Source organism: Triturus cristatus, chromosome 1_2 (genome assembly GCF_964204655.1).
Source record: "Triturus cristatus chromosome 1_2, aTriCri1.1, whole genome shotgun sequence".
NCBI classification, from domain to species: domain Eukaryota; kingdom Metazoa; phylum Chordata; class Amphibia; order Caudata; family Salamandridae; genus Triturus; species Triturus cristatus.
The window spans coordinates 790,466,403-790,483,068 of record NC_140580.1 but is presented as its reverse complement, the minus strand read 5'-3'; the positions used below and the strand labels follow the sequence as shown (position 1 = coordinate 790,483,068).

General features: G+C 45.0%; 1 protein-coding gene across 2 annotated transcripts in view; it reads left to right on the top strand.

Moving 5' to 3' along the window:
* Positions 1 to 16,666, top strand: part of CEP104 (centrosomal protein 104) — a 726,468-nt gene that overhangs the window by 392,563 nt on the left and 317,239 nt on the right. For both annotated transcript variants that reach the window (XM_085608861.1, XM_085608862.1), the window contains exon 13: positions 7,501 to 7,677. In XM_085608861.1, coding sequence (XP_085464987.1) covers positions 7,501 to 7,677 — 177 coding nt within the window. The remainder of the gene's footprint in view (positions 1 to 7,500; positions 7,678 to 16,666) is intronic.

Here is a 16,666-nt window from a genome sequence, read left to right as displayed (position 1 = left end):
ATCCCGAGCTACTCAGTATGTTGACCGATCCTCCGATACGTCTGCCCCTTCGGGAGGATCTTCTGTCGCAGCAGCAGGGGACGGTCCTCCACCCGAACCTGTCCAGCCTCCACCTCCATGCGTGGAGATTGAGCGGCGGCAGTTGATGCCATTTGACTTGCCTCCTGAAGTCTGTGATATCATTCTGGCAGCCAGGCGTCCCTCCACAAAGACGGTATACGCCTGCCGGTGGAACAGATTTGTGGCATGGTGCACAGCAAAGGCTGTGGATCCCCTTTCCGCCCCTCTTTCTGAGGTTCTCCTCTTTCTTCTTTCCTTGGCCCGGCAGGGCTCTGCCCTGGGCACCCTGAAAGGTTATCTTGCTGCCATCTCTGCCTTCTTGCGGCTTCCTGATCAGCCTTCTCTTTTCAAGTCCCCTGTAGTTACACGCTTTCTGAAAGGCATTACTCACACGTTCCCTCCTGTTCTGTTTGTAATGCCTCAGTGGGACTTGAATCTTGTCTTGACATTCCTGATGTGCGCTCCCTTCGAGCCTCTTCACAATTGTCCTCTTCGTCTTCTGACTCTTAAGACTGCTTTTCTGGTAGCCATCACCTCGGCTAGACGGGTGAGTGAGCTCCAGGCTTTATCTTCAAAGCCTCCTTTTCTCTCTGTTCATCCAGACAAGGTTGTCCTTCGGCCTCGTCCCTCCTTTCTTCCGAAAGTGGTGACTCCATTTCATCTTGGGCAGTCTGTCACCTTGCCCACCTTCTTTCCGCCTCCGCATCCTTCCAAAGAGGAAGAGAGGCTCCACCGTTTGGACCCAAAACGTGCGCTCTCCTTTTATTTGGACCGCACAAAGCAGTTCCGGGTGGACGACCAACTTTTCATTGGATACGTGGGTGCTAAGAAGGGGAAAGCTGTGCACAAACGGACCATCTCTCGGTGGGTCGTTTTGTGCATCAAAATTTGTTACTCCTTGGCAAAAAAGGACCCTCCTGTTGGGCTGCGCGCCCATTCTACTCGGGCCACAGCGGCTACTACTGCTTTGGGACGGGATGTCCCTTTGCAGGACATCTGTCAGGCGGCGACGTGGGCTTCGCTACACACGTTTGCCAGACATTATTGCCTTGACAGCCAAGTCCGGAGGGATGGCTTCTTTGGCCGTTCTGTCCTCCAGGACTTTCTGGTGTGATCTTGGTTCGCAGACCCACCACCGGGGATGGTATTGCTTGGGTATCTATTCTAAGGTGAGGAATCTAACTAACGTGTTTCTTTCAGATGAACAAGTTACTTACCTCCGGTAACGATGTATCTGTAAGAAACATTAGTTAGTTAGATTCCTCACCGACCCACCCATCCTCCCCGTTCTGCGAACTGACATCTAGGGTTAAGGTTATCCTTTTCAGGCCCCTAGATTTTATTTTTGGCACCAGTGTCGGTCTTTGCATGGCTCTGCGTTCCTGGCGCGGAAAGCTATGTACAAGAACTGACGTCAGCGCGCGAGGGCGGCGTCTAAGTACTCCGACGACGTCATTCCGGCGCACGACGCCGACGACGGACGCGGAGCCGCAGACGATGCCTAGCGACGCGCAAGGGGTATTGCTGACGAAAAATCTTCCGGATCCAGTCTGACGCCTGGGGATATTCTAAGGTGAGGAATCTAACTAATGTTTCTTACAGATACATCGTTACCGGAGGTAAGTAACTTGTTCTTCAGTCCCATTCTAGATCTTCAGTCTCACCATACCTATCTGCAGAAGGACAAATACAATATGTTTGCCCTGGCCCAGATCTTATCTGCCCTGGATGGTAGCATTGGACTTGCAGGAAGATTATTTCCACATCACCACCCTGAGGCGCTACCTGCAGTTTACAGTGGGCCATGAGCATTTTCATTTTGCACTGTTCCCCTTTGTCCTCAACAGTTTTGCTCGGTGTTTATAAATATGATGGTTGTGGTTGCAGTGCACCTTCAGAGGTCAAGGTTTCCAGTCTTCTCCTACCTCTAGAGACTGGCTGCTGAAGGCAGGCTCACCCTAGGTAGTCATCACTCATTGCCAGACCACGGCAAATTACCTAACATCGTTGGGGTTTACTATCAATGTATCAAAGTTAAAAATGACTCCTTCGCAGATGCTCCCCTTCATCCAAGCTATTGTGGACACTGTGCAGTTTCGGGTCTACATCCGCACTGGAGAGTCCAGCACATTTATGCAATGGTCCCAATATTTCAGCCTCTGTCCTAAATCTCAATGAGAATGACTCTGAGGCTGCTGTGGCTTCCTGCATCCTGCTGGTGAAGCATGCAAGATGACATACGTGTCTTCTGCAGCAGGATATGAAGTCCCAATGGGAACAGCATCAGGAGGATCTGTCTGATTGTGTTCAGATTTTGATGGAGTCTGTTAGAAACCTGCATTGGTGTCTGCAGGACTGCAGTTGGGTCAGCGGCAGACCCCTCGTTTTACCCCACCCAGAGCTAGCTATGGTGACTGATGTATTCCTTCTGGGCTTGGGTGAGGGGCATCTGAAAGAAGTATAGATCAGAGGCATCTGGTCTTCCACAGAGGTTTGGCGCCATATCAATCTACTGGAACGGTGAGTCATCGCTTGGTGTTGAAATCCTTCCTGCCATCCATAAAAGTGAGGCTTGTGCAGGTGTTCATGGACAACACCGCCATGGGGTACTGTAACTCAGGGTGGGGTTGTGATGTGCAACCCATGTCAGGAGACACTGGGCCTGATTTAGATTTCGGCGGATGGGTTACTCCATCACAAGAGTGTGACAGAGTAACCCGTCTGCTGAAATCTAAATCAGGCCCAGTGTCTCTGGAAGTTGCTGGATCATCAGGGGATATTCCTGGTGGCGCACCGCTTGGCGGAATCTTTGAACCTTGGGGTGGACAAGCTAAACCGCCAGTATCTAGAAGATGAAAAATGGCTGCTACACCCAGAGGTGGTTAAGGGTCTCTTCCATGAATGGGTAAAATCTTGGCTCGATATTTTCCCTACCTCGAGAATGCGCAATGTCAGCATTTTTTGCATGTTGGAGTTCCCAAGACGTCTCTCTCTCTCTCTCTCTCTCTCTCTCTCTCTCTCGAGGAGAATTTATAGTTGCAGAGGGGCTCGGTACTTCTGTATGCCTTTCTGCCGCTACCCCCCTGCCTCCAGTTCTGAAGAGGATCAGGAACGACCAGGCCCAAGTTATCCTAGTAGCATTGGATTTGGCAAAATAAAATGTAGCACCTAGAACTCATGGGCATGAGCATCTGTCCTCCGATCAGACTGCCTCTTTGGGAGGATCTTCTGCCTCCTCTGCGGGGCAGGGTCTGCACCCTTGCCTACACAATTTTCATCACCATGCTTGGCAATTGAATGACGGCAATTAACTTCATTCAACCTCCCTCCCGAAGTTGTTGAGGTGTTTCCAGCATCTGGGCATCATTCCACAAAAGCAGTACACGCCTGCTGTTGGGAAATGTTTGTGGTTTGGTGCAGTCAGCAGATTGACCCACTTCAAGCTGAAGGACCTGAAATGTTACTTTTTGCATTGTCCCTAGCCCAGCAAGGACTTGCCCTCTTTATTTAACCCCGTAATTGCTGCCCCCTCCCCTCCCCTCCAATGCGGAGTCCTTTGTTGGCTATTTTGGGTAGTTAGTGCTTAGGCCTCCATAACGTTTAGTCCTCATAAGGAACCATGATAAATTTCTTTTTTCCAACATCCTTGGGATCCTAAGGATACTCAGGGTTTGTGGATTCCCTTGGAGGGGGTCGAGAAAGTAGCCAAAATATAGCTAAAATTAGATTTTTTTTTTCCGTAAAATAGTGCTCTTGATAAGAGTCTGGTTTTTTCATAAAAATTGCATCAACGAACGGTTTGCTGTGCTAAAGTCACCATATTCCCAGCTTTCAGGAACATGCAGCGCTGGAAGAAAAAAACTATTTTTTCACCACAGTTTTGGCATTTTGCAAAGAGGTAGCCCATTTTTCCTATTTTGTTATGCTTTCAGCCTACTTCCAGTTTGTGGTGGAAACCAGTGTGAAACCATGATATTTCTGAAAAGTGGACAAAACTCTGAATTCAGCAAGGAGTCACATGTGTAACTCCCTCAAGGTTTTCCCAAAGAAACTAAGGGGTTGATTAGGATAGCGGAAGGACCGCCACCGCTGGGCCGGCGGGTGCGGTCCTTCCGCAATCGCACAGGATTTACCCACCGCCCAATTAGAATAGCAGTGGGTACCGCGGCGGAGCGAAAGTCCGTCCGCTGCTTTTCCGCCGGTAGCAATCGTCACGATTGCCCGGCACAGCTGTCAGCCTGCTCACAATTGCAGCGGAGCCAAGCAGGCTCCGCTGGCACAATTATGATGCCGGCAGAGCCAGCCTTTCCATGGCGGTTCAACCGCCATGGAAAGGCTGGCGGAGAAGGTCTTCTGGGGCCCGCCATCCTAATGAGCTCCTAAGTTGAAGTAAAGAAATATAGAAAATGGGTTGGAAAAAACAGCCATTTATGATAATGTTTTCATCTGTAACTTTTGTGACAATGGCTGATTTACAAAAACAATGTGCCATTACATTCGCTAGACCCTTTTGGTTGCAGGGAAATATAGGGTTTGTAGGTTTTCCAAGAACCCAAGGCACCCGTAGCCAACAACTGAGCTGCACCGTACAATGATTTTTAATTGTGTACAGAGTACAGATCATTTCATATGGGTAAGTATGTAGAATGTAGTTCTGAAATGGGCACAAGAAATTGAATTTAGGAGCCGTGGTTATTTGTACATGTCTGAATTTGTGGATACCCTTAGGAGCATATGACTTAGAGGGTATTTTCAAATGTCTTCTTTTTTACACACTGGCTTACATTTGGAAGGCACAAATGCAGCAAAATCCAATGGGTAATAACAAATATCCTACTATTTAATGCTCCCACATGTCTTCTGATATTAATGGTACCTCACTTGTGCATGTAGGCCTAGAGCCTGCAACAGGAAACAGCCAAAATGCAACACCTATACATTACACCTTTCCACCCAAAACCAACCATTTTACTGCAAAGAAGGTAGCTGTAGATTTTGGGCACTAGCTCAACCGGCACCTAGGAAAACCTAGCAAACCTGTACATTTTTTAAAACTAGACACCTAGGGGAATCCAGGATGGGGTGACTTGCATGGCTTTCACTAAGTTGTTCACTCCACAATCCCTTCAAACGTCAAGCTTTGACTACAAAAAAAAAATTATTCTCACATTTCTGTGATGGAAGTACTGGAATCTGCAGTGAGCCACAAACACCCGTCCATCCAGCATTCCCCTAAGTCTTCCCATAAAAATAGTGCCTCACTTATGTGGGAAGGCCTAGTACCCGCAACAGGAAACTGCCCTAAACGCAACATGGATACAACACATTTTTCCACTCAAAACTTACCAGTTTTTTGTAAAGTGAGTAGCTGTGGATTTTGTCCTCTAGCTCAGTTTGCACCTAGGTAAACGTAGCCTGCCCATTTTGAAAACTAGACACCTAGGGGAAGCCAGTTTGGGGTGACTTGCGTGGATCTCATGAGGATTTTTTTTAAAATTCACAATGCCCTTCAAATCTCAAACTTTGCCTGAACTCACGTGTGTGTGTGTGTTTATAAAATGTGCATAAGCACAGGTGAGTAAAGTATACTTACCTGCATATAATGACTTTTTTGATATTTTGGTCCTCAATATTTTGCTTTGATATTGTGGTAGCATGATATTCTGCAGTCAATATTAAGCTGGAATTCCCAATATAACCTTAGGGAAGCTGTCCCTGCCCAAGCCATTAATTCTCTGATTACTTCCTGGCAACCATTGCTTACAGTGTGAGAAGCTAGTATTTAGGGTCAACCCCAAACCTTGCCTCCTCAGACAAGAACCGAACAGAAGAAGGACCGAAGAAGCCATGCTGAACTAAGAAGAGGAGGATGCCCACTGACTTGGCCCCAGCCCTACCGGCCTGTCCCCACTTCAAACCTGCTCCAACAAAATTCTGGTGTGTCCAAGAACCCGGAAGACCTGCCTTCCCAACCCAAGACTTTTGCTCACCCACAGACTCAGGCTTCGGCCAAATCCACGAGTATGCACTCGACGCCCACGGCCCAAGTTCGAGTGGCCCAACACCACAAGGAGGTTTCCCTGGCGATCCTGACCTGAGATCTGGGGACGTCTGACCGGCCTCGATTCATCAAACGACGCCTGCAGCTCCTTTTGGGAGGATCCCCCCCGACCACGACCGGAAGAAAACCTGATGCACCCCTGCACCCAACGTCCCAGGGTCTTGGGGGAGGTCAGAGTGGCTTAGAGGGTGTTGCAGCTGGGGAGGAGGAGGTAGATGACTGATGTTCTTATTAGTGTGCGCAGCATCAGATGCCACCATGTCCCCTGCAAATTGGAAAGGTATGAAGCGGTTGCATTACTGGTTGCGAGGGCTGGCATTTTGTCAGACCCCACGAATAGCATCTAATTTTCCTGTGCTGCTGGTGGAATTGGCAACTTGAAAAAAGCAACCCTAGGAACGGGCCATAATGTGGTTGATCTTAATTTTCTCTAATGCAAAGTCTTCATTCTGCCCAAAAAGTCTACAGCCATCAAAGAGCAAGCCCAGAAGGGATGCTTGTACATCCCAGGAAAATTGCATGACCCACACAGTCTGTGGTGTTGAGGCCAGGATGTAAAACATACTTCTGGCCATCTTGAATGGTAAGGGCCAAGGTTGCTTGAGTTCCTCTGGAACAGCTGGCATGATCATACAGGTAAATCCCCACAGTGCGTGTGTGAGGCAGACCTCATTCAAAGATTGTAAGGCTCGGCCAGCTGAAGAGAGAAAGTCTTTTCAAATGCATCAATAAACTTGGATTCCCTTTCTGGAGGTGTAGATGGGTTACGTTTACTCGGGGATCACCACACTTGCACCACAAGGCTTTCCAGAGTTGGGTGCTGGGTGAGGCACACTGGCTCACCAGGAGCCAGTCTATGTAGGCACCTGAATGAAACTGAACTGTCCATCAAATCCCCAATGATGGCTTCTAACTCCGTGCATAGAATTTAGAAACTCCGATCATCCATGTGAGCCAAATTCCTTGTTCAACTCCCTAGTGTAAATTAAATGTGATTTTTATAATAACCCTCCATTTATTTTTCCGATTAATTATTGACTCCCAAATCAATACTGATTGAACTATGATTTTGCCAAGCATGTGCTGCTCAAGTGCCAAGATCCACTGCCATCTTCTGCTAGGACTGGGTTTTGGTCTACTCAAACCAGCACCTTCTCTCTATCCTTATAATAATGCCTAATACCCCGGACTAGAGCTTTCATTTTCCATGCATCAGTGCATCAAGATGTTATGGTGGGTCCTTTTTGTTCATTTATTAGCTTAACAGTTATACACTACTGGTCATTCCTAGAAAAGAAATGCTTAATGTTTGTAATTGAATCTTGTTTTTGACCTTTTTCCCTTTCACACTAGCTTGGTTTTCTTTCTGGTTTTTTCAGGAGATGGCCCTCTTTAAGGAAGTGAAGCCGCTACAGATGATTCCAGCACAGCTGGTTCAGCCACTCAAATCCACAACCCCAATTCGTCTGACTCTGAGTCAGATTGAGATAGTGGAGCGCCTGGTGGCTGATTTAGGTACTGAGAACACTGGCTTTACAGTAGATAACGTCATGAGGGTAAGCAGAATCAGCGTCTTAGTTAATCATTTTGGTGTCTTCGTCTGCTGCATGCAAAACTACTTTTGTCACAGGTGATACCGTGAAATTAAGGTATTCCTTGCACAGAATTCAGAGATTAATTTTATTTATATAGTGTTTTATAAAGCGCAAACATGACCATCACGGTATCAGAGGGCTGTACAAACAGAAAATGATGTTTTCCGTACTGTAAAGACATCTGTCTCTTATGGTGCGCTTGTACATAGATTTCGAGGCGCAGGGTGTAAACAGTTGTGTACATTATCTAATAGGATGCAAGGTAGTTTTAGAAAAGTGTTTATAAATAGAATTCAAGGAGCAAGGAACAAAACAATTGTGTATAATATCACATAGCTTGACTGACAGTTTCAACAAAGTTTTCTTATGGTACATGTTTGTCTAGTAGTAAGGCTTTCACTTCCTTCTTGAAGAGCCGGAATTTAGTAATTACTCTTGTTGAGGGTGGTAGTGAGTTCCATATTTTTGGAGCAGATCTGGGGAAAGTGCAGCTGTGTGTTTTCCTTTTTTTTTTAATCCGGCTGGTTCTAGTATGAGGGATTTAGTACTTTTAGATTCCCTTCTGCCTCCTAATAGCTTGATCCTATTTGCCATATGTGTTGGTCCCAAATTGTGTATGGCTTTGTGTGTTTTGCATGCAACCTTCAGTTGGATCCTTGCTTCCACTGGAAGCCAGCTGAGGGCTCTGAGTGAGGGGGAGATGCGATAACGACGTATGTCTGTTAAATTTATTGTCGCTTTCATTGGGGCTAGGCTGGCTTTCAGTAATTCTATGAGGGTGGTATTCCCATAGTCCAGTTGTGTGAGCACTACCAATTGGACCGCTGTTTTTAGATCACCTAGCAGTATGAAGTGTTTTAGTTTTTTTAGAATGTGTAGATGTGTGAATGCAGCTTGTATGTGAGCTTGCATGTTTATTTTAGAGTCTAGGGTGATGTCTTGTGTTTTTATGGAGTGGCAGATGAATGGGGTGGAATTTAGCAACTTGAGGTTCTGGGACCATAGTTTGGCGTTGTTATTATGAGGAGTGTGGAAAAAGAATGAATTCGGTTTTCTGTAGATTTAATTTCAGGTGGCTGTGTGCCATCCAGTCTTGTGTTTTCCTCAGGGTATCATCCAGTCTTTGGATATCCTCTTGGGAGGAGAATTTTATGTAGAGTTGAATATCATCTGCATACATGTGGTACAAGATATTTGATTGTTTCAGGATTTCAGTGAGTGGTTCCATGTAAAGTTTGAAGAGCATTGGTGAAATAATAGAACCTTGCGGAACGCCACTGTTGATGCCCACTACGTCCGATAGGGTGTTGTCAATTTTGACTCTTTGTTGTCGGCATCTGCAGGAAGGACGTGAACCAATTTGGGATGGCTCCAGATAGGCCCTTTCTGATTTCAAGAGTTTCTTTGAGGCGGTTGTGGCTGACTGTGTCGAACGCCGCTGATAAATCCAGAAGTATTAGGAGACAGGATTTGTTTTGGTCTAGTGATGTTTGACTATCATCTAGGATGTTTAGCATGGTGACCTCAGTATTATATAAATATATATATATATAATATTTAAATGCGATCTACATTGGCCTTCCAAGTAGACATTAGTATGCAAGTCTCAGTCTATCCAAAAATACGTTCAATGGACAGTGGTTTACTGCACACATTTTTGTGGCTGTACATTGCCGCTTAATGTTAGGTAGATTAAATTATTCATATTTGCTTTGCCCTATTTTAGCGGCTAAATCTTGTGGCAACTAAGAGATGTTTCTGTTCCAGAAACCCTGTAGATTTAGACATGCTGTGGATTCTCCATCCTCTCCTGCAGTTTGCTCAGACGATTGGGACCTATAAATGTAGAATTCAAAGAATGGGCATGCTTCGTCTTTCATGTAATAATTGGATTTAACACAGAGACGCCAGAGTGTTGCCAGCTTTATCATTCCTAACTCAGACATCTAGTTTTTCCTTCCACAAAATGTAACCTATTTTTATTTCTTTTAAGTATGCGACTGACACTTACATATTACTTCTTTTTTCTAACTTGCGTATTTAGATTCCTAAGCCTTCCCTCAGAGAATTTTGGTTTAAACATTTACATTTTTGGTGGGTAGGTTTTTGAAACCTAAACTTATTTATGTTGCCAACTCTGTACATTGCCCTGGATCTCTGCAAGGGTAGTGGTTATCTGTGTGGGGCATCTGATCTTCAGACTGGAAAAGCTGGGCAACTTTTGTCCTGAGTAGCTATTTCAATGAGAAGTTTATAGAACTTACAGGAAAAATTGCGCTTTTCTTGGCCCAAACTACTCTTTTAGGAAACTTTAATCGTAGAATAGATACCCTTAGAGACTGTTGCTTCTCACTTCCTTTATAACTTAGATGTCTTCAGACTTTTGCAATTTTATGGTGTCGATAGACCTGCTGGACTCGTGCTTTCAAATTCCGATCCTGCAGGCCCACAGATTTGTACAGGGTTCTCCCAATTACCAGTTTCTAGAACTCACTTTTGGGTTAACCTTAGTACCTAGAGTCTTCAAGAAGGTGGCAACAGTGGTAACAACACATCTCAGGTGAGCAAAGGTAGCAATATACTCATATTTAGATAACTGGCTCATCAAAGCTAGTTCACCCGAGTTAGTGTTTCCCCATCCCTCTCAACAGCTTCAATGCTGTACGACTTGGGGATTTCCATCAGTTGTGCCAAATCTCATCTAGAGCCCTCCCAGTGCTTACTGTTCATTGGGACAGTACTGGATACCACCATGCTTCAAGCTTTTCCTCTTCACAGAGGATCAGAGAATTTAGTTCATGCTTCTGATATTTTGACTGGGAACTCTAGTACCAGTCCTCAAGGTCCGACGTTTGCTCGGTCTGTTTGCTTCTTGTATCCTCCTGGTTACTTATGCATGCTGGCACATGAGGGCTCTTCTTTGGTGCCACTGCAGACAGTGAATCCAACATCAGTGCGACTTGTCCATTATAGTGACAAGAAACCTTGCAGAAGAGTTAAGCTCACAGGGAAAGGAGGAAAACCTCACTCGAGGGAGACCCTTCTATACAATTTCAGCAGTGACCACAGTGGTAACAGGCACCTCTACTTCGACTCGCGTGCGCATCTAGAGAGCAAAGTCTGGGTTCTCCAGAAGACCAGAAACTGCACATCAATCTGCTGGAATTGAGGGCTACCTGGGTGGCACTCAAAGCTCTTCCTTCCATTCAAGGTCAGTCAATCCAAATCTTAACCAACAACATAACCACAATGTGGTACCTAAACAAATAAGGGGGAGTGGGGTCTCAGGCTCCCTGTCATAGCCTTGAGGCTCTGAAACTGGGCACATCAACATGGTTTGAGGCTGGTAGCCAATCACTTGGCCGACTCCTTGAACACCAGAGCAGACAGCCTCTGTCGGCGGCATCTGGCCAACCACAAGGGGTATCCTCAACCTTGGGCAGTCCAAGACTTCTTAACTCTTTAAGGCATACCTCAAGTGGGTCTTTTCTCAAAACTGCGCTTATTGGCTGAAGTTCTGTGCCCTCCACTATCCATTTGCATGGAGCTTTGGGGAACGTGTTTCATTTGACTTGGAAATTTCCACTTCACTATGCATGTCAGCCCATACTCTTAATTACTCACGTTTGAAGAAGATTTGCCCCGGATTGGCCGAGAAGGTTGTGGTACCTTACTGTAACAGCCCCTCTTCATCTACCACTCAGAGAAGGCCAGTTATCTCAATCGGGAGGGCAGATACTGCACCCCAATCTTCGGAGCCTACACCTTCAGGTGTGAAGATTAACAGTGCAATCTGAGTGCCTTTCAGCACCCACCGGAAGGGGACATGATCCTTTCTGAAGGTCGCCCTTCTACCAAACCGGTCTACTCAAGGAGATGTGCCTAATTGTTTTCATAGTGCGCTGATTTAGGGATACATCCTCTTAGAGCCTCTCTCTCTAAAGTATTATAAACTGCACTGTCTTTAACTCAACAAGACTGTGCAGTAGCTATTGTGAAGGATTATCTTTCAGGCATGTTAGCGTTACTTATCTACCAAACCAGCCCTCCTAGTTCAAATCTCCAGTGCTGTCAAGATTTCTGAAAGGATCGACCAACATGTATCCACTGACACCATTCATTATGCCACAATGGGACTTTAACCTAGTTTAGATGTTTCTCATGGGGACTCCATTTAAGCCCCCTACACAGTGTCAATAAAGGTTATTAACCTTTAAGGCTGTTTTCTTGGTAGCCATTACTTCAGCTTGATTCGTTAGTGAGCTTCAAGCCCTCCATTCACATAATTCTTCCCAGGCAAGTTGGTGCTGCAAACTAAGGCTGCTTTCCTGCCTAAGGTGCCGTCCCCATTCTATCTGGGGCAATCCATCACACTGCCAACCATTTATCCACCCATGCAGCTTTCTAATAAGAAGAAAGATTGCACAGATTAGACCATACTAGAGCTATAAAGTATTACATCAACCATACTGAAGACTTTAAGATCAAGTGTCCAACTGTACATTGGTTAAACAGGTTACAGAAAAGGAAGAATATTTTTTTCTTATAAAAGCATGTTTTCCAGGTTGATCATTCTGTAAATTAAGATCTGTTAGATAAAAAAGATGCACCTGAAGGGATAAGGGCTCATTCCACCACAGTCAAATCATCCACAACAGCACTAGCTAGAGGAGTACATATTCAGAGCATCTACGTGATCTTTTCTCCATAACTCTGCCAAATATTACTTTTTAAATTCTGAGGTAAGAAGAGACAGACAAGTTGCCTTCCCTGTGATTTTCTACAATGGAAACTGTTTTCTCTGATCCCTCCTCCAACAAGTTATTATTTGGGAATGTACTCAAAGGTGAGGAGCCTGCAGGTAGAAGTATCTATCAAAAGAAAAGGTTACTTACCTGTGATAACGATTGTCTGGCGGATACTCTATCTACCTGCAGATTCCTCACTGTCCTACCCTACTTTCCCCAATAGTGGAAAGCAACACATACATATACACACATGGTGGTATGGTAGTACTGCTTGTCTTGAGGTCGTGTTAATTGTCATTTGTATTTGTTACTTTTGTTTACTTAAGTCTTTTGTCTGTTCACTAACTGTGAGTAAGGCTGTATGGTAGATAGAGTACCTACCAGAAGATTGTTACAGACAGTAAGTAATTTTTTCTTTACCTAGAAATGTACAGACATATTTCATGATATTAAGTCAGTCAATAAACGTTATTTCGCTACGCTTCCATAGCATAAAAGTATACCTCTCGAAAATAACATTAAAACACACTGTTCATGACGGACTTCATTTAACCAACTCTACACTTTGAAATAGCAAATCTTAAAATGCCCCAGATCATAAAATACAATTAAAACCACAATATTTCATTTAGAAATTACACACGATAAAAAAGACATTCTACAATAAACGTAACAATTCTTTAAAATTGCTGCACTATTGCACTTAAATATTGCACCTTTCTGAGTTCGCTATAAAGGAAGGGACATGAATATAAAGTCCATATGCTTTCTTAAAGTGCAGTTACAGTGCCGTCTCCACTAATGACCCTTCAAGATGGCACATCTTAACTTTAGACATTGCCAAATGAAGAGTGCTACAGTCTGACAGACCAAAGAACCATCGAGTTGTTGCAAAAAAACAAAGAACAGGTCTATATTGTCTGAAGTTATAACTTTTGAGAAGGGAAACAATAAGAGTTTTCCTTGGTGCCCCATAAAACAAACAAAAAGTCATAATCAGGTTGGTTTTGGGTGGAAGTTCCATCACCTGGGCAGGGACCAAACTCCTTCAAAGAGTAACATTTTTTGGGGTGGACCAGCATTAAATGTAAATAATTAAGGCGGAATCTTGTAAGCACAAATCGATGCTGCTGGTTCTGGATAGCAAACACATAAGTTTGCAAGCCTGCATAAGAGAGGATTTAATTGTGGGAAATATCTGTGACTTTATTGTTATTAGACTCCGATCTTTTTACCGCAGCATTAGCTAAAAATGACTGCTTCTATTTTTTTTTTTTTTTAAACATACTTTTATTGTTTTATTGTTTTTTTTTATCATACATGTCACAACTTCATGTTACGTATTATGTATAGCCATTACTGTTTACACCAAGTAAGTACATTTTATCATCTCGTTATCTCCGTGCCATTTGCAGTGACAATGTTTCTCGTGGTTGTACAAATGTCTATGGTTCTTTTGTGTTACGATAGCAATCTCAGTTCGTGACTATACTTAGTAGTAATATTTCAATAAACCAGCCTTCAACGCCCCCCACCCTCAACTCCCCGGCCTCATGTGTACCTATAAACATCTTAAATAGTTCGTACTTAGCATCGTAGGCTCATAAAAAGTTCATACTTTATTTAGATAACACCACCCTCTAGGTTCCATATGCAAAGTAGGGGTGTCCTAACATGCATTCAGATTCCTGAATGAAATAGGTTCTTGAGCACTATCAGTTGACTTCAAGGCCTCAAGCATAACGTCCCATTCCAGTGCTATTGGTATCTTGCGCAGGCCTCTAAGTTTCTCTTTGAGCAGTGCAGCACTTTCAGAACTGCCCCAACGCAGCATATCCGCATGCCAGGTTAATATGGCCGGAGGTTTGCACGATTTCCATCATCTTAGTGATGGCCCGAATAGCTAAACAAAGCGCCAGGTCTATAAAGCGATATTGTACTTTATGTTTAGACACTTGTTTATGCAGGCCTAACACACATTCCTCTACAGTGTTTAATATTACATGGTGTGCAGCGTCTCCTGTTATGTACCTAACGGTGTCCCAGTACCCCCGCACTTTCCGACAAGTCCACAACATGTGAAGTAGGTCTGCCCCTTCTAACAAACATCTCGGGCAGTAATGTTGCGTCTGGGGGAACATTCTATCTAGTTTTTCAGAGTTAGGTAAGCTTGGTGTAACACCATAGTCTGAATAAACGTAAACTTTGCATTCCGCGATGTTTTCCTTGGGTGCTCCAGCACATTTGCCCATTCCTTATCTGTTAAGTCCCTGCCTATGTCCTCGGTCAATGTAGTCCGTAACGTGTCCAAAGTGATCCTTATATGTGAACTTAGGCCTGTGTAGAGCCATCTAATGAGGTGCCTGCCTCTGCCCATGTAATAAACCATCTTGACCAGATCATGGGTGGGGGGGCTCCTGTCTCTGCGGGGCCCAATGCGTTTTTATATATTGAAGCAGCGCCGCGTGTGGTAAATATAGATGCGCTGGGGCCCCGGTTTCGTTAACGAAGGTGTCATGGTCAAGCAGCATCCCATCCCCAAACAGGTCAGCCACTGTGCTAATCCCGGCATCCAGCCAGGGAGTTAATTTGCGCCTCGTGAGCCTGCCATCCGTTAGTGGGAACCCCAACAGTGGGATATTACCTGCATATGCAGGGGGTGCATGTGCATACTGCAGCGCCGCTTTCCAGCATCGGAGTGGCGTGCTTAGTAGTGGGGGGAGGTCTTTCGGGAGCCCACTACCAGAGATCAACAGGACATGTAAGGCACCACTATCTATATCCTATTTCTTGCAAATTGCGCCCACCGTCCAATACGACAACCACTGTAACTGGCATGCATAATAATACGCACGCAAGTTCGGGACGCCCAGGCCCCCATGTGTGTACCCACTTGCAGTTTTTCAAGACTTATCCGTCGTCTTCCAGTACCTCAGATAAGGTCAATAAGCAAAGTGTTTAACATTTTAAACGTAGCATGTGGTACTATTAGCGGTAAGTTGGTGAAATAATACAATAATCTCGGCAGGACCACCATTTTTGCCAGGACTGCCCTACCCATAACAGACAACGTCAGTGCAGTCCAAAAAGTGATGCTGGAACGCAAGGCTCGTATCGCTCTGTGCAAATTACCATCTAACATATCTGCATGTGTCCTATAGACCTGTATACCTAGGTACTTGAATGTGTGTGGGGCCATCTGAAGTCTGTTATCCCCAAAGTCTACGTCTGTGATGTCTATGTGATCTGTGAAGTAAAAAGCATGCGATTTCGCAACGTTAATGGCCAGTCCTGACAGGATTTCAAAGTGAGAAAAAGTTGCATATATTGGGGCCAGGGGCAATCGGAGATCATGAAAATACAGAGTAATGTCGTCGGCGTACGCCGAGAAAAGGTGCAATGTATTCCCTATCGGTATACCTCGGTCAGTGAAGTCATTTTGATAACCAATGGTCCAACGGCCAGTATGAAAATGAGAGGCGACAGGGGGCAGCCTTGTCTAGTCCCTTTATGTATGGAGTATTCCTCTGAGATATGACCACCTGTACGAGCACTCGCTGTGGGGGCCTTATATAGCAGGCGCAGCCAGGCAATATATCCCTGCGGGATCCCAAATTTCTCCAGCGCCTGGAACATATATTCCCATTTTATTGAGTCAAATGCCTGTCTTAAATCCAGAGAGATACAGCCCGTGTGAGGATACTGGTTCAGAGCCTCTGTCATTAGATAGTGCAGCATTCTAATATTTAACGATGTGCTGCATGTAGGCAGAAAACCAGTTTGGTCTATATGGACTAGTTTGGGCAGAGAGGGCAGCAGCCTGTTTGCCAGTACCTTGCTTAATATTTTATATTCCGTTGTTAATAATGATAGCGGGCGGTAGTTGGCCAGATCTGTGGGGTCCCTCCCTGACTTCGGTAGTGATACAACCAGTGCTTGCGCCGTGGTGAGTGGTAGGGAACCCATTTCCCACACTGTCTTATATAGTAGTTCTAGTTGGGGCATGAGGGACTCCGCATACGTAGTGTAAAATTCAAATGGAAGCCCATCCATCCCAGGGGTTTTGTTACGAGGAAGTCCCTTCATGGCGAGTCTGATCTCAGACTGGGTAATGGGCCCTGTGAGTCCTTTCTGGGCTGTCATCGTGAGTCTCGGGAATGTTAAGGCGGATAGAAAAGCCTCCGTCTGTGTTTCTGTGTTGT